The sequence below is a fragment of the Strix uralensis genome, chromosome 1 (genome assembly GCF_047716275.1).
Source record: "Strix uralensis isolate ZFMK-TIS-50842 chromosome 1, bStrUra1, whole genome shotgun sequence".
In the NCBI taxonomy this organism is placed as follows: domain Eukaryota; kingdom Metazoa; phylum Chordata; class Aves; order Strigiformes; family Strigidae; genus Strix; species Strix uralensis.
Genome location: NC_133972.1, coordinates 174085151 through 174112379, shown reverse-complemented (window position 1 = coordinate 174112379; position 27229 = coordinate 174085151). Strand labels below are relative to the sequence as shown.

Below are 27229 nucleotides of genomic sequence, written 5' to 3'. Positions count from 1 at the left end.
GAGCGAGACCCAGCGGAAGAGGCGGGACCAGCGCCGTTACCCGGCGACACCAAGGTTTTTCACCCGCCCATTGGCTCCTCCTGCTGTCCATCACCGCACCTTCCGTTCCCATTGGCTGAGGCGCGGCGGGAGCGGGAAGTTCGCTCTTCCGCCGCTCTCAGACCTGGGGGTCTGTGTCCTTCCGTCGCTGTGGGTCCCCCCGGGCGGCTCCCGGGCCCTCCGGAGGCCTCAGAGCTCCCCCTGGGGAATCAGCCCCGGGAACCCGGTCCCTCTGTGGGCTCTATGGAGCGGCTGTGGGAGGTGAAGGCCCTGCTGAAGCAGTGGGAGGCGGCTTTCCTCCGGGAGCGGCGGAGAAAACCCAGCCAGGTGCCCGGTGGCGGCGGGTTGGAGGCCCACGGGAGAGGGACCCTTCCCCGGTATCGAGCCCCAGCGGTGGGCCGCGGCCTTCACCCGGGTGGGCCGGGGAAACCTCCTGGGTGGCTCCCGGGGAGGGCTGTCCCCTCATCGGGACCCTGTTTACCGGGGTCACCGCACTGGCTGTCAGCACGGTGTCACCCCCAGCGATGTCCCCACCTCTCCATTAACCTGTTTTCCACAACGTTAAAGCCAAGCGAGGCTCCCCTGGCAGAGCCTGATAGTGTTTCTATAAAATATTTCTGTAATATATACATCTAAAGAGATCACAGGACATCCCAGAGTCGTGATCAAGTGTGATGCTGCCCCAGCTGCAGTTTTCTTTAAAGAAAAACCCCAAGCCAGCAAAAAAATAACAGCCCTTTCATTCTACACTAGCAGAAAATAAGGATAATTTGGTCTGTAGCCTAAAATAACAATTTCTACCACGTTTGCTTTGCAGGCTGACATCGAGGTGGCTCCGGAGGACACCAAACGTGAGTGCCAGCCCAGCCACCCCCATACCCCGGGGGTATTTTAGGGTCCTGGGTGGTGCTGGGCTCCCCCACAGGCAGCTGTGGGTGCTTTGTGGGTGGGGGTGACCCCCCTGTGCCATACCAGCCCCTCGTCATCAGGCTGGTTTGATGTTGGGGGGGGTCTTTGGTGGCAGACATTGATGGTTGCCGGTGTGGGAACTCCTCTGGTAAGTACCAGATACACCAAAAATCAGCCTTGATGATCTGTCCCAGGGCTCTACAAGGAGTATAAGATGCTCAAGCAGCATAGAGAGGAGTCAGATCCCTCCCGCCTCAGCCCCTCCTGCCAACCAGCAGCCCAGGAGACCCCAACCGCAGAGCAGGTACCAGAGAAAACCCCCTTTTGGCCTTGGGTTTTGTCTCCAGGAGCCTCAAACCTCTGAGATTTGCCCTTCGTGCGAGCGCTTTCGGGGTGTTTGTGCTTTGTCCTTTACTGCAGACAAAGCCCTGTTCGTCCTGCCTGTTTCTAAAGGGGTTTATTTGACTTTAGCAGGGAAAATTATCCGATGAGCACCGTATTTTTGGCTTAAAGGGAGAATAAGAGACCCCAAATAGAGCTGTTGAGATGGGAAATACAACGCCTGCGATCCCTCCTGTGCTTTATGCTCAACGGCATCCAGGCTGCTGAAAGCGTGGGCTCGTTTTAACCAGCCTCTTAATGAGGCAATGATCAAGCCAGCCCCTGTGCTTGGGGCGAGGCCATAAATACCTCAGAGCTACGTTTTTCACCCCAAAATGTGCTGGAAAGACACCGTGGCCAAAAGACACCACAGCGTGATAATATCGCCCTTGTTCTCCAGCTTCTTTCTCCTCTCGGAGGTATCAGAGCTCGTCTCCGTGATGGGATTTAACAAATTTAGGGATTGGAAGGTTTAGATTGAACAAGTTTGGGGATTTAACGGTTTGAATTTAACAGTTTGCTGTGTCGTTGCAGGCGCCGGACTCCGGTTGTTGGGGCGCACACCTGAACCGGCAGCCCAAAACCCCCGAGCCGCGTCGCCACAGCCGCGCCGTGCCGAAAACCTCGGCGCAGTACTATGGGATGAAGCTGAAATCCAACCTGGGAGCTGCCAGGAAGGTCAGGGCTGGCCAGGGATCGGCGCTGAGCCCTGTGGCACAGAGAGAAGCTTCTCCTGAAGCTGCTTGTGACCTTTTTTTTCCCCCGCTCTGGCCCCTCTGAAATGGCAACCCCCGCGCCAGAGCCACCCAAAATGGCGGCCCGCACGCCAGAGACCCCTAAAATGGCGGCTTTCTCCTGACAGAGCCCCCCAAAACGGCGGCCTCCGCACCAGAGCCCCCCCTAAAATGTCAGCCCTCTCCTGCCAGAGCCCCCCCGCTGTTAGCAGAGGGTGGAAGCTGGGAGTGGGGAGCACCCACAAACGCTGGTGAAGGTCCTGTTTGATTTGGAGGTGGGGTGTGGGGTTTTGGTGGATGATCTGACACCCACCCCCCCCAATCTCTCCTTCCCTTTGTCCGCAGGAGACATCCCTGACCCCGAGGAGGACCCCAATTCCCAAGAGGACTTTGGCTGTCCCTGAACTTCACACAAATTCGGGGACAGGTGACAAACCTGCATCCCCAGTGCCGGCGGAGGCTTCGCAGAGTGAGGGAGATGAGCCAGGAGATCTCCTCCTTCCTCCCTCGGTGTCGGGGCTGGCCCCCATCATCCTCACCGCGGGGTTGAAGCCCCCCCCGCCGCCGACACCGGATAAATTCCAGCAGCTGAAGCGAACGGTGGCGCAGAGACTGGGCTCGCTGGATCCCGCCTGGCTGCAGAGGTGCCAGGGGACACCCGGGGACAAAGAGACAGTGCTGGGTGCCACGCAGGCCGGGGAGGAGGGAAGGGACAGCTGCGCCCCCCCAGAGCAGGATGGAGGTGTTGGGGGAGCGTCGGTGGGAGATTCTGGGAGGAAAAGGCCACGGGGAGATGGTGGAGACGACGCGGTGGCTCCGGCAAAGTTCAAGCGATGCTGCCGAGGCTCAGCCAAGGGAGCGTTCGGCGCTGCCAGCGGGCTGAAGCAGAGCAAGGAGGAGGAAAAGGAGGAGGAAGAGCACATGGCAGCCCAAAAGGAGAGCAGGAAGGTGTCGGATCCTTCAGAAAACATCCTGGGGGAGTTGGAGGAGGAGGAAGAGGAGGAAAAGCCCAGACCCACACGCAGAGCCGGTGCTGCCAGGTGGGTCCTTGGCGACTCCCCGTGGGGGTGTTGCTGGAGCAAACGAACCTCGTGGAAACGAACCCGCTAATTAAACCCGATCAAACACGGGCTGCGGCGATGCCTCGCGGCGCTCGAAAGCACCGAAACGCTGTTGGAAAAGGAGCCGAGGGGGTTTTTCCTATCCATTGCTATAAATAATGAGCTGCTTTTTCCCAAATTCCTCCTTTTTTGCTTGAAGTCAGGAATTCTGGGGGGAAGCAATAAGTTTTGGGGGTTTTTTCAGTCTGATTTTCTGATGGAAATATACCCCGTGCGCCTTTCACCTCCCCCCGAGCGTCCACAGTTGCGTTTAAAGGATGAAAAATTTAGAGCTTATCTCCCTCAAAGCCGTTTTGCGGGCAGGGCGCCGGGGCCTGCGCTGGGTGCGGGCAGGAGCTGGCAGGAGGCGTGGATGGGGTCCTAACCCACCTCTCTCCCTGCAGAGCACCTCCACGGGGAGGCGACAACTTCGTCAGGCTTAACCTGAAGAAAAAATCTCACGTCCGAGGTTACACCCTGCGGGGAAATCGCCTTCGCAAGCAGGTAACGTCCTGCCCGGCCTCGGCGCCGACGGCAGCTCCTGGCGCGTCACCGAAATCCTCCCGCCGGACGGGACGTCGCGCCGCTCTCCCCGCCAAACCCATTTCCCATAAAATTTAAATTCATCTGAACCAGGATGGATTTCAAGCTCTCTCGCTGCTCTTCGCCTCCTTCTTTGAATTTCTGGGGTTTTGCCTTTTAGTTCATTTATTTTGTGACCGCATAGGAGAGCGGCGCAGGCACGACTCGGCTCCCTGCCCCTCCCGCTCCTGCCTGACTTTCCTGCCTTCGGTGGCAGCTTTGCCCCGAAGACGCTGTGCGAGGGGAAAGACCTCGCCGTAGCGGGCTTGTCCTGCTGGGTAAAGAGGCTCCTCAGCCTTTCCAGCTTCTGCCACAAAACCCTAGGATTTTTTTAATTCATATCTCCCCGTTAATTAACTTGAAACTCTTTCAGATCGTCTCGGGGAGGTGGAGCGTCAGCTGGGTGAAAATTACCTTTATTTTTAAAGCTCGGTGTGTTCATGCGGCGCTTTGGTAAAAGCCCGGTGCCGGGGTGAAGTAAAACGTCATAAAACACGTTTTTATTTTTAATAAAAGTATAAAAATAACCAGAGACGCTCCCATTTCGCAGGTGAGGAAGCAGAAGTGGCAGAAGAAAGCGGAGCAGTTCGGAGGAGGCGGAGGATCCGTCGCCCGACGCTCGGACGTCTGCTTCAGGTGCGGCGGGACGGGGCACTGGGCATCGGCGTGCCGGGGTCGAGGTAAGGCTTGGAACGTGCTGGATTAAAGCGGGGGGGTTTAGTAAAGCCATGGGTTGGGTTTAGATCTGGCCGTGCCGGAGGATGGGAAGGATCGGTTGGGTTTTCCCACCTCCCCGCGGCTTCTCTGTGCTGTTGGCTTGAGGGTTTTGAGGGATAATAATTTGTGGGAAGAAGGTGAAAAGATGAGGTGGTTTCTTTACTGTGGATTTAAGTAGAGACGGCTGCTGGCCCGCTGCCGGAGGAGAACGGCCACGCCGATGAAGAGGAGGAGGCTCCCCTGCCTACGCTGGAAGAAGTGGCTCGCAAGACCAACACCGTCTGCCGAGAGCTCTCCGGTGAGGCTGCAGGGTTTGCCGGGCTGCCAGCTTGCCTCGCTCTCCACTGACACGCTGTGGCTGGCTCTGGGATGAACTCATGGAAACGTGGAATCGTTTCTTTTTCCTCCCTACCCCGGGGAAATTCGGTTGTGTTCCCAGGAGGGTTTGCTTAGGCTCAGAAAGTGGATTTTTGGCAGGCTGGGTTTATGCCGGGATGCGTCTTTGCTGGGAACGCCGGTCTAAAATTCCAGTGGGCTCCCTGCGTGGTGGTGGGTGTCCAGGCAGGGTGGGAAAAGCCACCTGCGGGTCCCAACTCCTGCCTTCATCCCCAGCAGAGAGCGGAGGCAGCAACCGGGAAAAATCTGAGAAGATTTCAGAGGCGTTGACTCACCTGGATGTGTGGAGGCCGCCGGACGAGCCGCCCGCTCCCCCCGCGCCCGTCGAGCCCCTCTATAGCCTTGGGCCGGAGGGGGAAGTGCAAGGTAGGGGCTCCCCAGGGTGCTCTGAGAGGGCCTACGGCTGGATTTGACCCCTCTGACTCCTCATCCTCATCCTGCAGAGACCCCTCAGGAGGTGTTTGAGGCTCTGAAGGCGCTGGGCTATAGCTCCTTCCGCCCAGGCCAGGAGGTGGCCATCATGAGGATCCTCTCAGGTGAGGGTTTGTTTCTTTTTTTTTTTCTCTACGGGGTTTGGGCTTCTGCAGGTTTGTCCCCAAACAAAGTCCCCAAGCCCTCATTTTACCAGGCCTGTCCACGCTGGTGGTGTTATCAACGGGGTTGGGGAAGTCCCTCTGTTACCAGCTCCCTGCTTACCTCTACCACAAACACTCCAAATCCATCGCCTTGGTCATCTCCCCGCTGGTGTCCCTCATGGATGACCAGGTACCGCTCAGATATCCTGGTTTTTACCCACCCCAACCCTTTCTGTGTGCGCATCGACCCAAAACGGGGAGGCAGGTGTCCAAAGGGGTTCTCCCCACCCCGAGCCAGGTGGGTGACTGGCTGCATTTCCCAGGTTTCAGGGTTGCCACCGTGCCTGACGGCCGTCTGCATCCACTCCAACATGAGCAAACCCCAGCGGGAAGCAGCGATGGAGAAGGTGAGGCTCTACGGGGTCTCCAAACTCCCCGGGGGAGAACCGTGAGCGCTCAGGGTGCCACGGGGACAGAAAGGGGGGGTAAAGCCACCCCTCGTGCCGCTTTCCAGTGCTCCCTGACGCGGCGTTCGTGGCGCAGGTGAGGCAGGGCGAGGTGCAGGTGCTGCTGCTGTCGCCCGAGGCGTTGGTTGGCGGAAGCGGCTTGAAATCCAGTTTCGTGCCCTCCGCCTGTCGCCTGCCGGCCGTGGCCTTCGCCTGCATCGACGAAGCTCACTGCGTCTCCGAGTGGTCCCACAATTTCCGCCCCTCCTACCTGCAGCTCTGCAAGGTTTGAGACGGGGGGGTTAAAAAAACCCCATCCTGAGGGAGAGGGAACCGATTGGGGGTGAGGAGGAGCATCAAGCTCCTGATTTTTTTTTTTTTTTTTTTTTCTTTTTCCCCTCCTTTTGGTAGATTCTCCGGGATCGCTTGGGCGTGCGGTGCTTCTTGGGGCTGACGGCAACCGCCACGCTGGCCACGGCGCGGGACGTGGCCCAACACCTCGGCATCCCAGCGGAGGAAGGGCTGACGGTGCGGTGCACCGCCGTGCCCCCGAACCTGCGCCTCTCTGTCTCCATGGACAGGGACAGGGATCAGGTAGGGACGAGGGCGGCTCTTAAAAAAATCAGATTTATTGCTGTGCCGCCCCTTTAGTGCGGGAATTTTTGGGCCCCTCACTCCAAAAAGGCCCTTGAATGAATCGAGCGTGTCCAGAGAAGGGCAACGGAGCTGGTGCAGGGTCTGGAGCACAGGTGTGATGGGGAGCGGCTGAGGGAACTGGGGGGGTTTAGTGTGGAGAAGAGGAGGCTGAGGGGAGACCTCCTGGCCCTCTGCAACTGCCTGAAAGGAGGGTGCAGAGAGGGGGGATGAGTCTCTTGAGCCAAGGAACCAGCGGCAGGCCAAGAGGGAATGGCCTCAAGCTGCGGCAGGGCAGGGTCAGACTGGCTCTTCGGAAGGATTTCTTTGCAGAAGGGGTTGTTGGGCGTTGGAATGGGCTGCCCAGGGCAGGGGGGGAGTCCCCATCCCTGGAGGGGTTGAAGAGTCGGGTTGAGCCAGCGCTGAGGGATCTGGTGGAGTTGGGAACGGTCAGGGTGAGGTTCATGGTTGGACTGGAGGAGCTTCAAGGGCTTTTCCAACCTGGATGATTCTGGGATTCTGTGAATTTCACCCCGTTCTCTGCCCGCAGGCCCTCGTCTCCCTGCTGCAAGGGGAACGTTTCGGACACCTGGACTCCGTCATCATTTACTGCACGCGGCGGGAGGAGACGACTCGCATCGCGGCGCTCATCCGGACCTGCCTGCGGGGAGCCACGGAGCCGCTGCGGGACGCTGCCCGAGGGAAGAAAGCAAAGGGTAGGCGGCACGGCCTCGCTCTCCGAGAGGAGCACAAGCCCCGAAAGATCCCGTTTGGTGAAACCGCGCTGGAACAGAGAATCCTCAGGGAATGAGCCGTGCTCGCGGGGTTCTCTGCAGAGGTTTCTGGCTCTGTTGGCCACTTCACCTGGGTGCAGGGCAACAAAGGGGTTTTTTTTTTCCCCCACCTGCGTCAGGGGGGCTTTAAAGCCAGGCTTAGAGGCTTTAAATCCAGGCTTTGGACAGCCAATAACAACAGATGCTTATTAACTGTCATTCACAAGGCTGATCCGGCTCCCCCCGGGGTTTTTTCTTTCCAAACCTCCTCGCTGTGACCTTGAGAGTCTTTTTATTTTCCCTCAAAATCCACGTCGTGGCTGCGTGGCTGAGCTCTGGTGCTTGTTTGGCCCGGGGGATCCTTTCCCCCGCCGGTTTTGTTTGCTGAAGCTGGACGAGCTGGTGCCATCCCACTTCCAAATCAATCGGGGCTTGACGACTTCTGGCAGCTAACGAGGAGCGCGCGTGCCCCTTTGCTGGGGGAGCAGCAGCCCTGCTCCTGCTCGGGGCTTGTTTCTGCTCAGACAGAGTTCGCTGCTCATTTCCACCCCTGATTTAATTAGCAGCTGTGCTTTTGCCGCCAGAAATGGGTAATTAAAGCCTCTCTCCCTGCTTTTTTTTTTTTTTCAGCAAAAAGGGTTCGCTGCCCGCTGAAGTGGATTGCCGACGCTTACCACGCCGGCCTCTCCTCTGCCGAACGCCGCCGTGTCCAGAACGCCTTCATGAAGGGCCAACTCCGCGTGGTGGTGGCCACGGTGGCTTTCGGCATGGGGTTGGATAAGCCCGACGTCCGTGGCGTCGTGCATTACAACATGCCCAAAAATTTTGAGAGTTACGTGCAAGAGATCGGCCGGGCCGGGCGAGACGGCGAGCCGGCTCACTGCCACCTCTTCTTAGACCCAGAAGTAAGACCTGCCAACGGGGTAGGAGCAGGGGGGTTACCCTTAATTTTGGGGGGGTTTTTCACCACTGCTTCCCCAGGGCAGGGATCTCCACGAGCTGCGGCGCCACGTTTATGGCGACTCGGTGGATTTTTTCACCATCAAGAAGCTGGTGCAGAAGGTTTTCTCTCCCTGCAAGTGCCTGGAGCTGCACCAGAAACACCAGGATGTCATCAAGGTGAGGAAGGGGCCGAGGATCCCGTGGCTTTTAAACTCGTTAAGTAACAAGCTAACGTGGTAGAAAACACTTTAATTATTGAGTGGTCGTGCCAGGGAGCTTAAATCTGTTGAGGGGAGGCAAGCGTGGTGTAGAATCTGGCCAGGAATGGGCAGGATGTCCCAAAGTGAAGGCAGGAGCCTCTACCAGGTGACGCCGCATCTGTCGCAGTACGATGAGGTGGAGGATGCTGAAATGGCCGAGCTCTTGGAGGAGGAGGATGGTGGCGGCGTGACAAGGCAGAGCGGGCAGCGCCTGTGCTACAAGCACGAGCGAGCCTTCCCCATCCAACAAACCGTGGAGTCCCTAGACGTCCGGCAGGAAGGTGAGGGGGAGGAATCAGCCCTGAGTGAGGCTGAAGGTGATTGGGGATCCCCCCCAGCACCTCCCCGCTCTCCTTTCGCAGGTATTGAGACCCTCCTGTGCTACCTGGAGCTGCACCCACGGCGCTGGCTGGAGCTCCTGCCTCCCACCTACTCTTCCTGCCGCCTGCTCTGCTACAGGGGACCCCGACAACTCCGGGATGTGGCGCGGAGGTCAGAGCGTGCTGTCTGCCAGGCAGAACCATGACCAGAGAGACCTGGGCAGGCTGGAGCGATGGGCTGAGGCCAACTGGGGGAGTTTCACTAAGGCCAAATGCCGGGTGCTGCCCTTGGGCCACAACAACCCCCAGCAGCGCTACAGGCTTGGGGAGGAGTGGCTGGAGAGCTGCCAGTCAGAGAGGGACCTGGGGGGGATTGATAATGAGCCAGCAGTGTGCCCAGGTGGCCAATGAGGCCAATGGCATCCTGGCTGGTATCAGCACTAGCGTGGCCATCAGGGACAGGGAAGGGATCTGACCCCTGTGCTGGGCACTGGTGAGGCCGCCCCTCGATGAGTGGGTTCAGTTTTGGGCCCCTCACTCCAAAAAGGCCCTTGAATGACTCGAGCGTGTCCAGAGAAGGGCAACGGAGCTGGTGCAGGGTCTGGAGCACAGGTCTGATGGGGAGCAGCTGAGGGAACTGGGGGGGTTTAGTGTGGAGAAGAGGAGGCTGAGGGGAGACCTCCTGGCCCTCTGCAACTGCCTGAAAGGAGGGTGCAGAGAGGGGGGATGAGTCTCTTGAGCCAAGGAACCAGCGGCAGGCCAAGAGGGAATGGCCTCAAGCTGCGGCAGGGCAGGGTCAGACTGGCTCTTAGGAAGGATTTCTTTGCAGAAGGGGTTGTTGGGCGTTGGAATGGGCTGCCCAGGGCAGGGGGGGAGTCCCCATCCCTGGAGGGGTTGAAGAGTCGGGTTGAGCCAGCGCTGAGGGATCTGGTGGAGTTGGGAATGGTCAGGGTGAGGTTCATGGTTGGGCTGGAGGAGCTTCAAGGGCTTTTCCAACCTTGATGATTCTGGGATTCTGTGGGATGTGTCAGAGGGTAAAAATCCAGCTCCAAGCCACCTCAACAACAGGTTTTTGGGGTCTTCTGCCCCTCAGCTCACCCCCCGTCGCCGTCTGCCTGGCCCGGGAGCGGCTGGCAGGGAGGGATCACGACCACACCAGCTCTCTGGAATTCGACGTGGTCTCGCTGAGCGATTCCATGGGTTGGGAAGTGGTGCTGGTGAAACGCGCCCTGCGCCAGCTCCAGTGGGATCCGCGCCTGTGCCAAGGTACCAGCGCTCCTCGGGGTGGGCCTGAATCCCTCCTGCGGCATCAGATCTGTGTGGGCACCGGCTCAACTGGCTTTTTGGTGCCTTCAGGCGGCCGCGAAGGGAAAACCGGCGTTTTGGTGGAGTTTGGGGATTTATCCTTCCACCTACGCGCCTACGGCGACCTCACCGATGGCGAGCTGGACTCCGTCTGCGACTTCCTCCACCGCAGGGTGGTCACCAGGGAGAAAGCAGCTCTTGGCCAGCTCCGTGCCTGCTTCCAGGCCTTCCAGAGGTGAGCAAAGACCACCCGACCCCTCCCCGTAGTTGCCCACCCTCCCATCTTTCCCAGTTTGGGGCCTGTTTTGGTACTGGGAAAGGAGGGAGGTTGATAGCGGGGCGTGCAGCGTGGCCTTCCAGACCTGCGACCCTCACCCTGCGGACGAGGAAGAGGAGAGGAGCTCCTGCCTGAAGGCTCTGCTCAGCGACTACTTCGAGAAGGAGCCCGCGGGCCAGCAGGCTGAGCACAGCTGCCAGGAGGAAGAGGAGGAGGAGGATGATCTCAGCGACGCGAAAGTGAGCAAAACCTCTTTTATCGGGAGCTGCTGCGCGCTCCGACCCTCTGTATTTCCGTGGCGCGGCATCTCCCGTGGAGATGAGACCGGGGATGGGTTTGGGGGGTGAGGAAGAGGAGGGATGTGACCCCCCCCCCCCCCCCATGCGCCGTGGCCTTCGCAGCTGCAGGACTGGGAGAGCCGCATCCGCGCCGACATCCGCCACTTCCTCACCATCCGCCAGGACGAGAAATTCTCCGGCAGAGCCATCGCCAGGATATTTCACGGCATCAGTAAGAGAAAGCGGCGGAGGGAGATGCTCAAATTGGGCTTTTTTCACCCAGCCCCTGCCTGTCCCGCTGCCTGTTCCTGCCTAACCCGGGGCTTCCCTGTCTGCTCCCCGCAGGCAGCCCTTGTTTTCCTGCTCAGGTTTACGGCCGCGATCGCCGGTTCTGGAGGAAATATCTCCCCTTCGACTTCCACCGCCTCGCCCGCCTGGCCACCGAGGAGATCCTGGCTGGCAGGTGATGAGGGTGGCAAGTGAAATGAGGGGGTCACCCCCCACGACGTCACCGTGGTCCCCAGGGGTTGTGCCACCCCCCTGCCAGCTGCTGTCACCCCTCCTCCGTGAAGACCCCGTGCCGGCGGGGATTTTGAATTTGGATTTTTATCAAGGAATTAATAAAAAACACCAACTTTTCCCCCACCACACACCCCCCTTCCTGCCTACACTTTGCTGCCTGCGCCCCAGGGAGTGAATCGACTGGGGGTGACACCCCCCCAACATTGTGGGTGGCGTCGGAGGGCCGTTACCATGGCAATGGGGGGGTCCATCGCTGCAGCACTGGGACGGTGCTGGGGTCCCTCACTGGGAAAGCCGGGTGCCACCGCGGCTCTGGCACCCTGCCTGCGCCATCCTCCTTCCCTACCCCCTTCCAACCCAAACTGGGTGCTCTCTCCCCCAGCACCCAACTCTCAGGGAGCCCTGAGGAGGATAAAACCTTTTCCCTCCCCAAAACCCACTTTAGTTTTTTACCACCGGCAACTCGGGGCCAACCAAAACCCTCTCGGCAGAGCTGGGGTGACAAACTGGTTTCCAACTGGAGAACTTCACGCCCCAGTTGCCTCCTGGCGCTGGGCTGTCGCGGGACACCCCGTCCCTCCCCCCGCGCGCGGTGTCATCTGAAAATCCTTTTAACCATTAACTCTGGGGGAACTGGTCCTGTCCCCGACGGCCACCGGCACCGCACAGCCTCCTCCATCCTCCTCCAGCTCCAGAGGAAACCCCAGCTCGCAGCGCAGCGCCGGAGCCTTCCTCCTCATCCTCTTCCCTTTAGGTTTTCCCGGCGGGTGCAGGCGTGGGGAGGCGTTGAAGCTACACCAGTGGCCGGAGCATCAGGGCGGTGACTCCAGCCACGTCTCGTGGTAAGACCCCACACCCCCCCCGCCCCAGCAATTCTGGACCCAGTGGGTTCAGGAGGCACCCAGGGGGACCTTCTCGCTGCGGTGGGACCCTCTCGCCACGTCCCCGACGGCTGCGTCCCCCCTTTTTCCGCAGCCCCCCACGCCATGGCCCTGCCCTGGGCGCTGGTGCTGCTCGGCGAGGTCCTGGCGCAGGATGCGGCCCCCCAGAGCTGCCTCCTCCCGCCGGTTGGTGAGTCCTGACCCTTTGTTGGTGGGAGCATCCCCGAGGTCGCTCTCAGTGAGCCAAAACCTCGCCGGGATGCCCCGGTGATGGGCTAAACCCCACCCCGCCACCCCCCCACCCCGCCTTCTTTTCTCTGCTTAATTCATCAGGTTATAACGCGGCGCTGGGGCGCCCAACCAGCCAATCCTCCGTCTTCCCCAACACCAGCATTGCCGCCAACGCGGTGGACGGCAACCGGGATGGCGTTTGGCACCACGGCTCCTGCGCCCGCACCTTGATGGAACGGGAGCCGTGGTGGAGTGTGGATTTGGGTGGGCGCCGCGCCGTGGCTGCCGTGGTGGTGAAAAACCGCCAGGATTGTTGTTGGCACCGGCTGCGGGGAGCGCAGGTCCACGTCGGCGACGCGCCAGCCGAGCGTGGCAGGGATAACCCCCTGTGAGCCTAGAACGGGGGGGTTTTTTGGGGGGTGTCAGCGCCCCACCACTGCTGCCGCCGTCTCCTGAGCTTTTTTTTCTCCCCGGCAGCTGCGGCGTCATCACTGACGCCGGTCCCGGGTCGCTCAGCACCATCTGCTGCGCCGGGCTGCCGGGCCGCTACATCTCCATCCTGATCCCTGGGCGGGAGGACGCGCTGGTGCTGTGCGAGGTGGAGGTGGTGCTGCAGGGCTGCCTCCCCCTACCCGGAGGTGAGAAACAGCCGGTGAAGCGGCAACCGGAGCCGGCAACCTCTTGCCAACACTCCCTCTGGTGTTTCCAGCCCCCGACGTGGCGCGGGGCCGCGCCGTCGCCCAGTCGTCCACGCTGAACGCCTTCAGCCTGGCCGCCAACGCCGTGGACGGGAACACCGACGCTGACTGGGAGCGCGGCTCCTGCGCCCACACCGAGAAGGAAGCGGAACCGTGGTGGCACGTCGATCTGGGCCACCGACACGCCATCTACGCCGTCACCGTCACCAACCGCCGCGACTGCTGCTGGGAGAGTCTCCTCGGCGCCCAGATCCACGTCGGGGACTCCCTGGTTGACCACGGCAAGCGGAACCCGGTGTAAGTGGGGTCACCTGTGTGCTCCCTGCACCCCAGCACAGGCTTCTCCCGCCAGCCAGAGCTGTGACGCTTCCCTCCTGGCAGCTGCGGGGCCATCTTGGACACCGGGCCTGGTTCCACCAGCACCATTTGCTGCAACGGGCTGCCGGGACGCTACGTCTCCATCCTCATCCCCGGGCGGGAGGATTTCCTCGTCCTCTGCGAGGTGGAGGTGACGGCGCAGAGCTGCGTCCCCCCACCTGGCGGTAAGAACCCAGAGGTCCCCCATTCCAGAGCGAGCCAACACGTGCCGGGAGGCCACCAGCAAGCTCTGCCCTCCCTGTGATTTGGTCCCTGCAGTGCCACGGGGGAAATGGGGAGCATAGGGGGGAGGGGGGATGTCACCCGTGTCCCCAAGCTGGTGGCATGGCACGGTGTGGGTGTGCCTGGAGCGACAGGAGGGACATGAGGTGTCACCGTGGCATCCCCCAGCCCAAAACCTGGCGCTGCGGCGCCCGGCGGCTCAGTCGTCCACAGCCAGCAGGGCCGGCAGAGCCATCAACGCCGTGGATGGCAACCGGGATGGCAACTGGCACCGCGGCTCCTGCTCCCAAACCGAGAGGGAGCCAGAGCCCTGGTGGACAGTGGATTTGGGCCGGCGCCATGCCGTGGCGGCCGTGGTGGTGAGGAACCGCCTGGATTGCTGCTGGCACCGGCTGAAGGGCGCCCGCGTCCACCTCGGCGACTCCCTCGCTGGCCACGGCACCAACAACCCCATGTGAGTGCCGGTACCACGGCGCGTGGCTGCTCCGGCGTTCGCCCGCCCTCACCCCCTTGTTCTCCTGTTTGGTTTTTTTCCTCCCCCGTCCCACAGCTGCGGCACCATCACGGCCACCAGCCCCGGTTCCACCAGCACCGTCTGCTGCCACGGGCTGCGTGGCCGCTACGTCACCGTCGCCATCGCCGGGCGCCAGGAGCAGCTGAGCCTCTGCGAGGTGGAGGTGGTGGAGCAGGGCTGCGCCGCGCTGCCTGGCGGTGAGCGGGGCTGGCGGGCGGCACCGGGAGGGGGATTTTTGGCACAACGTGGCACCCCCTAAACTCACCATTCCCACAGCCCAAAACGTGGCTTTGGGCCGCCCGGCCGCTCAGTCCTCGGTGTTGGACGCCATCAGCAGCGCCGGCAACGCCGTGGACGGGAACCGGGACGGCGACTGGGAACGTGGTTCCTGCGCCCACACCACCGAGGAACCGGAGCCGTGGTGGCGCGTGGATCTGGGCCACCGCCACGCCGTCTACGCCGTGGTGGTGAAAAACCGCCGCGACTGCTGCTGGCAGAGCCTGAAAGGCGCCGAGATCCGCGTCGGCGACTCGCTGCTCGCCCACGGCCGGCGCAACCCCGTGTGAGCCTCAAACCCCGCCGCGGCCGTCGGCGTCCTCACGGCGCCGCCTCATCCTCCTCTTCCTCCCCAGCAGCTGCGGCATCATCACCGACGCCGGCCCCGGGTCGCTCAGCACCGTCTGCTGCCACGGCCTTCGCGGTCGCTACGTCTCCATCCTCATCCCCAACCGGGAGGACGCGCTGGCGCTGTGCGAGGTGGAGGTGATCCGGCAAGGCTGCGCCCCGTTACCGGGAGGTGAGGAACCACCATTTTCCCTGGTTACCCCAAAATTTTTTTCCCCTTTCCAACCCACCCCGTGGCCTTCGCAGCCCCCAATTTGGCTCGGGAACAACAGGCCACGCAATCATCCACCTCCACCGGCCTCGGCGCGGCGGCCAAGGCGGTGGACGGCAACCGGGACGGCGTTTGGCACCGCGGCTCCTGCAGCCACACGCGCCGCGAGCGGGAGCCGTGGTGGAGCGTGGATTTGGGCGGGCGCCACGCCGTGGCCGCTGTGGTGGTGAAAAACCGCCAGGATTGTTGTTGGCACCGGCTGCGGGGAGCGCGGGTCCACGTCGGCGACGCGCCGGCCGAGCGCGGCAAGGACAACCCCACGTGAGCCTAAAACTGGGGGGTTGGGGGGGTTTTTTTGGCAAAATGAGGGGGGTGACACCACCCCACCGGTGTCACCGTGGCTTCAACCACGTCTCTTCCTCCCCGGCAGCTGCGGCGTCATCACTGACACCGGTCCTGGGTCGCTCAGCACCGTCTGCTGCCATGGGCTGCCGGGCCGTTACGTCACCGTCACCGTCCCCGGGCGCTGGGAGCAGCTGGCGCTGTGCGAGGTCGAGGTCTATGGGGTCCTCCCCCACCCCTGAGGGACCCCAAGTGTCCCCCCACCGTGTCCCCCCTCGTGACCACCACAATAAACGTGGCCATGAGTCCTGGTGGCTGGTTGTGGCTTTCCTTAAGCTGCCACCCCAGGGGGACCCTGTGTCCCCAGGGGGTCCCCAACTCCAGGGTCCCCCATATCCCACGGGCTCCAATGTCCCTGGAGCACCCCATGTCCCCAGGGTGGCCCCAGGGTGCCCCATGTCCCCCAGGACACCCCACGTCCCCACGATGTCCCGTGGCCCCAGGGTGGCCCTGTGCTCTGGCCTGTCCCATGTCCGCAGGACACCCCAAGTCCCAGGATGTCCCATGTCCCCGGGGTGGCCCTGTGTCCTCAGGGGGTCCCCAACTTCAGGGTCCCCAATATCCCATGGGCTCCAATGTCCTTGGAGAGCCCCATGTCCCCAGGGTGCCCCATGTCCCCAACCATCTCTTGTCCCCAGGGTGCCCCATGTCCCCCAGGACACCCCAGGTCACCATGATGCCCCGTGTCCCCAGGGGGTCCCCTGTCCCCAACCACCTCTTGTCCCCAGGAATCCCCCCCACCAGCAGGTGCCCCACACGTCCCTGGGGTGGCTCCTGTCCCCAGGACACCCCAATGTCCCATGTCCCCAGAGTGCCTCGGAGCCCTACATTATCCTACATCCCTGTGATGTCCTGTGTCCCCAGGGTGGCCCCGTGTCCCCAACTCTAGGGTCCTCGATATCCCACAGGGTCCAATGTCCCTGGAAAGCCCCGTGTCAGCATGGTCCCCAATGTCCCCAAGATGTCCCATGTCCCCAGGACACCCCAAAACCCCAAGATGTCCCCTGCCACAGGACTCCCCATGCTCCCGCGGTGTCCCCTGTCCCTGGGGTGGCTCCTGTCCCCAGTATGCCCCACTCCTGGGCACCCCGCCACCCCCCCCGCAGTCCCCGCTGGGATTGGGATGGGAATTGGGGGGCAGAGATGGGGTGTGGTGTTCAGGGGGCGCTGTAAGGGTGCACAAGAGCACTCCGTGTCCCCTCAGGGCACCCATGGGTGCCTCTTCTGCCCCACCAGCACCCAGCGGGGTTGGGCTGAGACCCCCTGTGCTCGTGACATGAGGCTCCCCGGGAGTAGGGGGGGTCGTAGGGGGCAAGCGGAGCACGGTGTGATCTGGGGGGGCTTTAATGGGGTTGGGGGGGGTCACCCCCCCCTCTGTCAGGAGAATTCCCGCAGGAAGGCGGCGTGGAAGCGGGTGAGGGTGAGCAGCCCCCGCTCCAGCACCTCGGCCGGGGGCAGCAGCGACAGCCTGGGGGGGGCGGGGGGGGACGTGGGTGGTCCCACACAACCCCCCCCCAATCCTCTTGTGTCCCCCCAAACCTCCTGGTGTCCAGACCCAGGGGTCCCCAACCAGCCCCTCTGTCCGTGACATCCCCGTTGGCCAACCTCAACCGGCCCCCCCCCAACGTGTCCTGCCCCCCCCCGCCCCAGCCAGCGCCTGACCCCAAACCTCTGCTGCCACCAGCCCCCCAAAATCCACCTCCCAGCCCCCCCAAACCCCAACCCCCACCTCCCAGCCCCACCCTGCCCCCCAAAACCCACCTCCCAGCCCCCCCAAAACCCGACCCCACCCTCCCAGCCCCCCCAGAGCCCCCAAAACCCACCCCCAACCCACCTCCCAGCTCCCCAACACCCCAACCTCACCTCCAAGCCCCTCCAAATCCCATCCCCAACCTTCCAGCCCCCCCAAACTCCCCCACCTTCCAGCCCCCCACACCCAGTCCCCAACACCCCCCCCCAAAACCCCAGGCCCCTCAAAACTCACACCCCACCCCCAACCCAGCCCCCCAAACCCCTCAAATCCCCACCCAGAGGCCACCAACCCCCACCAGCCCCCCAAAACTGGGCTCCCTCCCCTCAACCCCACACCCCCCAACAGGCCCCCAAAACCTAACTCTGCCCCCCCAGACCCCCCCAGTGTCTCCCCCTACCCCAACTGCCCCAACCCCTCATCTCCCCCCACCCCCCCAGTCCCCAAACACCAACCCCAAGTGCCCCCCCAACCCCTCCCACCCTCCCCAACTCCCCCAGCCCCCCTCAGCACCCCACCCCGTACCCCACATGGTGGGTGCCCCCCTCCTGCCCAAACTCGCTCCCCGGGGCCACCACGAGCCCCGTGGCCTCCAGCAGCTTCTGGCAGAAGAAGACATCGGGCTCCAGACCCTGCGCCTGCGGGGGACGGGGGTCACCCTGTGCCAGGGGGGCCTGGCCCTGGGGGTCCCCGTGTCCCCAGGGTGTCCCTGACCCCAGGGTCCCCGATATCCTGCGGGCTTCAATGTCCTTGGAGAGCTCCGTGTGCCCACCATGTCCCCTGTCCCCAACCATCTCTTGTCCCCAAGGTGCCCCATGTCCCCCAGGACACCCCGTGGCCCCAGGGTGTCCCAGGGTGCCCCGTGTCCCCAGGGGGTCCCCTGTCCCCAACCATCTCTTGTCCCCAGGACTCCCCCCACCAGCAGGTGCCCCACACATCCCTGGGTTAGCTCCTGTCCCCAGGACACCCCGATGTCCCATGTCCACAGAGTGCCCCGGAGCCCCACATTGTCCCATGTCCCTGGGATGTCCCATGTCCCAAGGGTGGCCCCGTGGCCCCTACTCCAGGGTCCCTGATATCCCACGGGGTCCAATGTCCCTGGAGAGTCCCATGCCCCCAGGATGCGCCGTGTCCCCAACCACCTCTTGTCCTCAGGGTGCCCCATGTCCCCCAGGACACCCCACGTCCTGAGGGTGCCCCAAGTCCCCAATACGTCCCAATATCCCCAAGGTTCCCCACATCCCCAAGACACCCCATGGCCCCAGGGTGCTCCCTGTACCCAAGACGTCCTGTGTCCCCAAGGTGCTCTGTGTCCCCCAGGACACTCCACATCCCTGGGATGTCCCATGTCCCCAGGACACCCCAAGTCCCCAGGGTGTCCCATCTCCTGTGGTGCCCCATGTCCTCAGGGCGTCCCATGGCTCCAACATGACCCATGTCCCCAAGGTTCCCCACGTCCCCAGGGTGCCCCATATCCCCAATATGCCCTGTGTCCCCAAGCTGCCCCCTACTCCCATCGTGTCCCCTGTCCCTGGGATGGCTCCTGTCCCCACATACCCCACCCCCGGGCACCCCCTGCCCCCCGGGGTCCCCCAGGGCCCCCTGGGTGCTCACCCGGGCCTGGCACAGGGCGCGGGGCGGGAGCTGGATGCGGGGGAAGGCGCGGGCGCCACCGTGGAGGGGCTGGAGGCGGATGCCGGGGGCTCGGCCCAGCACCTCCTGCACCCGCTGAGCGTTGTGGGCCAGATCCTGGCGTAGGGCCTGGCGGTGCTGGGGGGAGCGGCTGAGCCGGGGGTGCAGGGGGTGGGGATGGGATGGGGATAGGGATGAGGCACACGCGCCAGCCCCCACCTCCTCCAGGGCCTGCTGGACAGGGTCCCCCTCCTCCGGCGGGTCCATGAGGATGTCGAGCAGGACGCGCCCCAGGACGCAGGGCCGGGGGATGGACTGTGCCAGCTGGAAGGGCAGCGTGACCCCCTCCTCCACATTCACCAGCTCCAGGAACCCCGCACGGAAACCGCTCCTGGGGGGGGCCAGAGCTGCTCCTCAGCCCCCCCATCCACCCCCCCACCGTCCCACCGCACCGCTGCCCCTCGCCCAGCACTGCCGGCACTCACTCTCCAGCGACGCTTTTGGAGAGGGAGTAGAAGGAGATGAGCTGGACGGTGGAGGCGAGCGGGGCCCCCATCTCCCACAGCACCCGCTTGAAGGAGAGGAAGGGGCGGCCGGGGAGGAAGGCTCGTTCCTGCTGCACCTGTGGCACCCAGGGCTCAGGGGGAGCCGGGGTGGGGGGCACGACCCCCCCCTCAGCCCCCCACCAGCACCCACCTCGTCCGCCAGCAGCAGGAGGTTTTCCTCGGCCGCCAGCCGGATGATTTCCTCCATGTTCTGCCGGCTCAGCACGTGGCCTGTTTGGGAGGGTGGGGGAACCCACTTGTGTCCCCCCAAATGTGGGGAAACTGAGTCACGGAGCCGCCATCCCCCCCCCACAACTCACCCGTGGGGTCGCCAGGGTTGACCACGCAGAGCACCTTGGGGTGACACCTCGCCCGCGCCCGCCGCAGCGCCCACCGCAGCGCCTCGGTGGCCACGGCCCAGCCCCGCTCCTCGGCCAGCGGGTACGGCACGGCCACGGCCCCCGCCAGCCCCACGGCCGCCCCACGGCGAGGGGGGCCCGGCACCGGCACCAGCACCCCCGTGGGCTGCGCCGCCGCCTCGTCCACCACCAGCGACACCACGAACTGGGGTAGGGATGGGGATGAGCTTGGGGGGGGGGGGGTTGGGGTGAGGCATTGGGACCCCCCCACCATGCTCTCGCCGGGAACGGGTGCTCACCGGGAAGATGCTGGCGGTGCCGCTGCAGAGGACGATGTTGCGGGGATGGCAGGGGACCCCCCCATCGCGGCGCTCAAGGAAACGGGCAACCCTGGTCGGGACGCCCAGCGCCCGATGGTCGTGGTTGTAGCCCCCTGGGGACAGGGACAGACCCGCTCCCGAGCGCCCCGAATCACGCAGGACCCCAACGACCCCCTCTGGAGCACCCCGAATCCTGTGGGACCCCAATGACCCCTCTCTCTCCCTCGGTGGCCTCAACAGGAAAGGGCACCTCACAGGGCTGGCACCAGGCACCCCATGGGTCTGGGCACCCCATAGATCATGCAGGCACCCCACAGACTGTGCTGTGGCACCCCATGGTTCTGGGCACCCCATAGATCATGCAGGCACCCCACAGACTGTGCTGGGACACCCCATAGATCATGGAGGCACCCCACAGGCTGTTCTGGGGCACCCCATGGTTCTGGGCACCCCATAGGTCATGCAGGCACCCCACAGACTGTGCTGGGGCACCCCACGGGACTGGGCACCCCATAGATCATGCAGGCACCCCACAGACTGTGCTGGGGCACCCCATGGGTCTGGGCACCCCATGGGTCATGCAGGCACCCATGGGCCTCCCCTAAAAGCCACCACAGCTCCCCTCCCCTCATGCTGGGCACCCCATGGCCCCCCCCCAAGCACCCTATAAGCCCCGCCATGGGTGCCACCAAGCCCCCCCATACACCTGCAAGGGGCACCCCATGCTGCCACTGCCGGGCACCCCACCAGCCCTGCCGGGCCCTACCGATGCTGCCGGCGTCCATCTCCCGCAGGACACGCCGTGCCCGGCGCTGGGCACCCTCGGGCACAGCGGGGCTGCCCAGCAGCTCGGGGAAGGTGCAGGCGGCCACAATCTGGGGAACAGGGACAGGGACTGAGCTGCGGGGAGGGGACACAGGGAGTGGGGGGACACAGGGTGACAGGTCAGAGTGGTGCCAACCCCGGTAGCCTGCAGTACCTGGCGCAGGACGGCCAGCGGGCCCCGTCCCACGGCGTGAGCGTCGTCGCTGCTGCAGTCCTGGGGGAGGTCGGGCCCCGGTGTCCCCAATGTCCCCTGTGCCGTGGCCATGGCTGCGGGAGCCACTGTCCCTGTGGCAAAGTGCCAAGGGGGTGGTAACGGGGCGGGTATTTGTGTGGGTAACAGGGCGGGTATTGGGGCGGGTATTTGGGAGGGAAATGGGTGGGTAACGAGGAGGGTAAGGGGGTAGGTAAGGGGGAGGGTAATGGGGTGGGTATTTGGGAGGGAAATGGGTGGGTAACAGGGGGGTATTGGGGCGGGTATTTGGGAGGGTAATCGGGTGGGTAACGAGGAGGGTAAGGGGTGGGTAATGGGGAAGGTATTGGGGAGGGCATTTGGGAGGGTATTAATAGGTGGGTAACAGGGAGGGTAACAGGGCAGGTATTTGGGAGGGTAACAAAGAGGGTAATGGGACGGATAATGGGGCGGGTATTTGGAAGGGAAATGGGTGGGTAACAGGGGGGTATTGGGGTGGGTATTTGGGAGGGTAATGGGGCAGGTAACAGGGTGGGGAATGAGGCGAGTACCCGGATGGGTAATGGGGCAGGTAATGAGGTGGGATACGGGGTGGGTAATTGGGGTGATAATGACACAGGTATTTGGGAGGGTAATGGGATGGGTAATGGGGTGGATATTTGGGGGGGTAACGAGGTGGGGAATGAGGCAAGTACCAGGATGGGTTATGGGGCAGGTAACGAGAGGGGTAACAGGGTATTTGGGAGGGTAACGGGGTGGGTAACGAGGTGGTTTTGAGGGTAATGGGGTAACGAGGTGGGGAATGAGGCAAGGCCCCAAGGATGGGTTATGGGGCAGGTAATGGGGTGGGCAGGGGGTAATGGAGCACGTGGTGGGTAACGAGGTGGGCAGGGGGGTAACGGGGTGCTGGTGGGGGGGTTATGGGGGTGGGCATGCAGTGGGGGGCAAGGGGGCAGGCATGGGTGGGGTAATGGGGCTGGAAACAGGCTAATGGGGGGCACTGGGTGGGAAATGGGGGGTGGTCATCACTCCCAGGGCCCCCTCCCGTGTCCCCAGCACAGCTCAGTGCCCCGTGTCCCGCACGTCACGTGGCAGGAGCTGGGTCCAGAGGGACGGACGGACGGGCAGGACCCTGCCCGCACCGGGCGCCCCAACACGCCACACACCACTGGGCCCTTAACCATTAACCTGGGCCACCTCCCTGCCCCCCTGGCCACAGGTCCAGCTCCTGCCTCGGCCATGGCGGCGAGTGGCACCTTGGGGGGTACCAGCTGCCCCCCAACTCTGGCGAACCCCAGCAGCTGGCACATGCCACCGTCTCCGCTGCAGCTCCTGCTCGAGCGGGCTACTGCCATCGAGGAGGATCTGGCCCAGGTGAGACTCACTCTAGAGCCCTACAGGTCCCCACAGCCACCCAGAACCCCACAGGACCCCCCCCCCCCCCAAACCCCCCAGGACCCACAGCCACCATTGTCCCTGGAGTCCCACAGGGACCCTATGGCCACTCACAGGTCCCCATGGCCACTCGTGGTCCCAGAGTCCCACGAGACCCACAGCCACTCATGGCCCAAAAGCCCCACGGGTCCCCATGGCCACCTGTGGCCACCCAGAGCCCCACAGGTCCCCACAGCCACCCATGGCCCCAAAGCCCCACAGGTCCCTATGGCCACCCATGCCCCCAAAGCCTCATGGGTCCCCATGGCCACCCAGAGCCCCAAAGCTCCATGGGGTCCTATGGCCACCCAGAGCCCCATGGGTCCCCATGGCCACCCAGACCCAGAACCTCATGGGTCCCCATGGCCACCTGTGGCCCTAGAGCCCCACGGGGACCCTATGGCCACCCACCAGTCGTTGTGGCTACCCGAGAGCCCAGAGCCCCACAGCTCTGCATGGCCACTTATGGCCCCACAGGTCCCCATGGCCACCTATGGCCACCCAGAGCCCCACAGGTCCCCATGACCACCTGTGACCACCTAGAGCCCCACGGATCCCCACAGCCACCCAGACCCCATGTCCTTACAGCTCCCCACAGCCCCACAAAGGCCGGGTCCTCCCCTGGGGTCCCCCCTCCATTGGGGTGCCCTGGGATGCTCCAAGGTGCCTTCCCCCCCCCGCCAATTCCCCATGGCCACGTCCCCTGGGGTTGGGCGAGGGGGACATGGGGGGACAGTGTCCCCGCTGATCCAGCTCCTGTCCCCAAGGGCGAGGACAAGCCCTTCACTGAGGTCACACACTGCCATTCAGGGGACGCAGTTGCCACCGGCCACCAGCCTCTCGCCTTCCTCCAGCAGGTAACGAGGGCCCCCATGGCTGCCTGTGTTTGGGGGTGCCCCACAGCCTGACACCCCCGTCCCCACACCCCAAAACCATGAGGGCGTTGAGCATCAATCCCCCACCAAACCAGATGTGGGGCACAGCTGGATCCAGGATGCTCAGCACCTCCCCAGCACCCTGGGGATGGGATGGGGGGGGCGGATCATGACCCTGGGAGCTCCCGGGGGTGTCGGGGGGGGGGATGTGACTGGAAAGGGGGGGGTCCAAATTCCCGCAGGTGGCTGCCATCTGCGCGTACCCCCAGTTGCTGGATGACGAGTGCGTGCCTGCAGATGCCAAGCGCCGCGCGGGCCAGATCCTGCAGCACCTGCAGGGCGGCAGCCCAGGTACGGTGAGGATGGGCACGCCGTGGCGGGGTGGGGGGCAGCCCCACGGATAAGGCGGGGGGCACAGGTGGGGGTTTGGCAGGTGTGGTGACACCAGATCCGTCCCCAGGGGCCTACAACCTGGAGTACGTCACCAGCACGGTGGCCACCAAGGTGGCCCGTTACCTGGAGCAAAGGGATGGGGGCATCCCCAGCGACCCCCGTTGCATCGTCCCCTGCAGTGGCACCGCGGCGGCCGTGGTGGTGAGCGTGGCACGGGGAGCGCGGGTGGCACCGCCACGGCTGTGGGGCCACCAAGGACCTCCTGAGTCACGGTGGCTCTTCCCGACAGGACGTGGTGTCGCTGGTGGTGGACGAGGCGGCGGCGCAGCCCACGGGGGTGCTGGTGCCGGTGCCGGGCCCCCCTCGCCGTGGGGCGGCCGTGGGGCTGGCGGGGGCCGTGGCCGTGCCGTACCCGCTGGCCGAGGAGCGGGGCTGGGCCGTGGCCACCGAGGCGCTGCGGCGGGCGCTGCGGCGGGCGCGGGCGAGGTGTCACCCCAAGGTGCTCTGCGTGGTCAACCCCGGCGACCCCACGGGTGAGTTGTGGGGGGGGGATGGCGGCTCCGTGACTCAGTTTCCCCACATTTGGGGGGACACAAGTGGGTTCCCCCACCCTCCCAAACAGGCCACGTGCTGAGCCGGCAGAACATGGAGGAAATCATCCGGCTGGCGGCCGAGGAAAACCTCCTGCTGCTGGCGGACGAGGTGGGTGCTGGTGGGGGGCTGAGGGGGGGGTCGTGCCCCCCACCCCGGCTCCCCCTGAGCCCTGGGTGCCACAGGTGCAGCAGGAACGAGCCTTCCTCCCCGGCCGCCCCTTCCTCTCCTTCAAGCGGGTGCTGTGGGAGATGGGGGCCCCGCTCGCCTCCACCGTCCAGCTCATCTCCTTCTACTCCCTCTCCAAGGGGGTCGGGGGGTGAGTATTGACCCCCCAAACCCCGCTAGAATCCCCCCAAAACCCCTTTTTCCAGCCCCCTCCACCCTGCTGCTCGCCCAGGGGCGGGTACCGAGCAGGTTTCTTCGAGCTGGTGAACATCGACCCAAGTGTCCTGAGATGCTTCTACACGTGGGGGCTGTCGGTGTACCCCCCCATCCTGGGGCAGGTGATGCTGCAGACGGCCATGGACCCCCCGCTGCCCACCGAGCCCTCGTACCCCGAATTTGAGGAGGTGGGTCAGGGCGGGGGGAGCATCCCCCTGGCCAGCTGTTGCTGGGGCACGGGTCCTGCTGGTGGCAGGGTGTGACAGACCATGATCCGGCTGAGGGGGGGCTGTGTGGCCTATCCCCATCCCCATCCCCTGCACCCCTGGCTCAGTCCCTCCCCCCAGCACCGCCAGGCCCTACGCCAGGATCTGGCCCACAACGCTCAGCGGGTGCAGGAGGTGCTGGGCCGAGCCCCCAGCATCCACCTCCAGCCCCTCCACGGTGGCGCCCGCGCCTTCCCCCGCATCCAGCTCCCGCCCCGCGCCCTGTGCCAGGCCCGGGTGAGCACCCAGGGTGCCCTGGGGGGGCCCTGGGGGACCCCGGGGGGCAGGGGGTGCCCGGGGGTGGGGTATGTGGGGACAGGAGACACGATGGGAGTAGGGGGCAGTTGGGGACATGGGGCATATTGGGGATATGGGGCACCCTGGGGACACGGGGCATCCCAGGGATGTGGGGTGTCCTGGGATACACAGGGCACCCTGGGGCACCCTGGGGACATGGGGAACCTTGGGGACATGGGGCATTTTGGGGACATGGGACGCCCTGAGGACATGGGGCACCACAGGAGATGGTTCACCCTGGGGACTTGGGGTGTCCTGGGGACATGGGACATCCCAGGGATGTGGAGTGTCCTGGTGACACAGGGCATCTTGGGGACACAGGGCACCCTGGGGCCATGGGGTGTCCTGGGGAGGTGGGGAACCTTGGGGACATTGGGACATCCTGGGGACTTGGGGCACTCTCAGGACCTGGGGTGTCCTGGGGACACGGGACAAGCCAGAGCATGGGGCACCCTGGGGACATGGGACATTGGGACATCCTGGGGACAGGAGCCACCCCAGGGACAGGGGACATCCTGGGGATATGGGGTGTCCTGGGGGACATGGACACCCTGGGGACATGGGGATCCTTGGGGACATGGGGCATCTTGGGGACACGGGGCACCATAGGAGATGGATTACCCTGGGGACTTGGGGTGTCCTGGGGACATGGGACAAGCCAGAGCACGGGGCACCCTGGGGACACGGGACATTGTGGGCGCACGGGGCTCTCCAAGGACATTGAAGCCTGCGGGATATCGGGGACCCTGGGGTCAGGGACACCCTGGGGACACGGGGGGCTCCCAGGGCCAGGCCCCCCCGGCACAGGGTGACCCCCGTCCCCCCCAGGCGCAGGGTCTGGAGCCCGACGTCTTCTTCTGCCAGAAGCTGCTGGAGGCCACGGGGCTCGTGGTGGCCCCGGGGAGCGAGTTTGGGCAGGAGGGGGGCACCCACCATGTGGGGTACGGGGTGGGGTGCTGAGGGGGGCTGGGGGAGTTGGGGCGGTGGGGGGGCACTTGGGGTTGGTGTTTGGGGACTGGGAGGGGTGGGGGAAGATGGGGGGGTTGGGGCAGTTGGGGTGGGGGGAAACTGGGGGCATCTGGGGGGGTCTGGGGGTGCAGAGTTGGTTTTGGGGGCTGGGTTGGGCTGGGGGGGTGGGGGGGAGCTGGGTGTTGGGGCGTGGGGAGACTGAGTTGGGGGTGGGGTGTGAGTTTTTGGGGGTCTGGAGTTTGGGGGGGGTGTTGGGGACTGGGTGTGGGGGGCTGGAAGGTGGGGTGGGGGAGTTGGGGGGGCTGGAAGGTTGGGGATGGGATTTGGAGGGGCTTGGAGGTGAAGTTGGGGTGTTGGAGGGCTGGGAGGTGGGTTGGGGAGTGGGTTTTGGGGGCTCTGGGGGGGCTGGGAGGGTGGGGTCGGGTTTTGGGGGCTGGGGGGGTAGGAGATTGGGGGTTTGGGGGATTTTGGGGGGCTGGAAGGTTGGGGTTGGGTTTGGGGGCTGGGAGGTGGGTTTTGGGGGACAGGGTGGGGCTGGGAGGTGGGGGTTGGGGTTTGGGGGGGCTGGGGGGGCTGGGAGGTGGATTTTGGGGGGCTGGTGGCAGCAGAGGTTTGGGGTCAGGCGCTGGCTGGGGCGGGGGGGGGCAGGACAGGTTGGGGGGTGCTGGTTGAGGTTGGCCAACGGGGATGTCACGGACAGAGGGGCTGGTTGGGGACCCCTGGGTCTGGACACCAGGAGGTTTGGGGGGACACAAGAGGATTGGGGGGGGGGTTGTGTGGGACCTCCCACGTCCCCCCCCGCCCCCCCAGGCTGTCGCTGCTGCCCCCGGCCGAGGTGCTGGAGCGGGGGCTGCTCACCCTCACCCGCTTCCACGCCGCCTTCCTGCGGGAATTCTCCTGACAGAGGGGGGGGTGACCCCCCCAACTCCATTAAAGACCCCCCGATCACACCGCGCCTCCGCTTGCCCCCCACAACCCCCCCCACAACCAGGGGAGCTCCATGTCACAAACGCGGGGGGGTCTCAGCCCAACCCCGCTGGGTGCTGGTG

General features: G+C 64.3%; 4 protein-coding genes across 8 annotated transcripts; 3 read left to right on the top strand and 1 right to left on the bottom strand.

Annotated features, from left to right (window-relative positions):
* The first annotated feature begins 18 nt into the window (after positions 1–18).
* RECQL4 (RecQ like helicase 4) lies at positions 19–12580 on the top strand. Of its 4 annotated transcripts, XR_012631570.1 has the most exons (27): positions 19–366; positions 857–890; positions 1143–1252; positions 1864–2007; positions 2409–3103; positions 3568–3667; positions 4296–4425; positions 4638–4760; positions 5075–5224; positions 5302–5394; positions 5487–5623; positions 5757–5840; positions 5977–6165; positions 6291–6473; positions 7063–7228; positions 7916–8190; positions 8267–8404; positions 8594–8768; positions 8850–8979; positions 9901–10073; positions 10164–10347; positions 10460–10628; positions 10791–10899; positions 11013–11130; positions 11944–12031; positions 12165–12260; positions 12404–12580. XR_012631570.1 is itself a non-coding variant. In XM_074889339.1 (26 exons), exons 1-25 carry the CDS (start codon positions 283–285, stop codon positions 12011–12013), a joined length of 3990 nt encoding a protein of 1329 aa, XP_074745440.1. In that variant the 5' UTR covers positions 19–282; the 3' UTR covers positions 12014–12031; positions 12165–12328. The 4 variants fall into 4 exon arrangements, 2 of the variants coding, with proteins under 2 accessions (XP_074745440.1, XP_074745454.1); XM_074889339.1 differs by lacking the exon at positions 12404–12580 and having other exon boundaries at positions 10433–10628; positions 12165–12328; XM_074889353.1 differs by lacking the exons at positions 11944–12031; positions 12165–12260; positions 12404–12580 and having other exon boundaries at positions 11013–11317.
* LOC141939920 (uncharacterized) lies at positions 12176–15557 on the top strand. The gene is made up of 11 exons (XM_074860658.1): positions 12176–12260; positions 12314–12689; positions 12779–12939; positions 13011–13296; positions 13381–13541; positions 13768–14053; positions 14150–14310; positions 14390–14675; positions 14749–14909; positions 14984–15269; positions 15379–15557. The coding sequence occupies exons 1-11, from the start codon at positions 12176–12178 to the stop codon at positions 15530–15532; spliced, it is 2403 nt and encodes an 800-aa protein (XP_074716759.1). The 3' UTR covers positions 15533–15557.
* A 1121-nt stretch (positions 15558–16678) lies between these two features.
* On the bottom strand, positions 16679–21061 carry LOC141954859 (alanine aminotransferase 1-like). The gene is made up of 10 exons (XM_074894869.1): positions 20936–21061; positions 20723–20831; positions 19936–20069; positions 19598–19841; positions 19429–19508; positions 19218–19354; positions 18952–19123; positions 18715–18870; positions 17626–17738; positions 16679–16818 (listed from the first exon to the last, which is right to left on the bottom strand). The coding sequence occupies exons 1-10, from the start codon at positions 21044–21046 to the stop codon at positions 16728–16730; spliced, it is 1347 nt and encodes a 448-aa protein (XP_074750970.1). The 5' UTR covers positions 21047–21061; the 3' UTR covers positions 16679–16727.
* Positions 21062–22195: 1134 nt separating this feature from the next.
* Positions 22196–27123, top strand: LOC141954852 (alanine aminotransferase 1-like). 2 transcript variants are annotated; one of them, XM_074894845.1, is made up of 11 exons: positions 22196–22345; positions 23173–23262; positions 23523–23631; positions 23741–23874; positions 23963–24206; positions 24296–24375; positions 24450–24583; positions 24665–24836; positions 24996–25151; positions 26040–26152; positions 26991–27123. In XM_074894845.1, exons 1-11 carry the CDS (start codon positions 22211–22213, stop codon positions 27079–27081), a joined length of 1458 nt encoding a protein of 485 aa, XP_074750946.1. In that variant the 5' UTR covers positions 22196–22210; the 3' UTR covers positions 27082–27123. The 2 variants fall into 2 exon arrangements, with proteins under 2 accessions (XP_074750946.1, XP_074750955.1); XM_074894854.1 differs by lacking the exon at positions 24996–25151 and having other exon boundaries at positions 26076–26152.
* Positions 27124–27229: the final 106 nt, after the last annotated feature.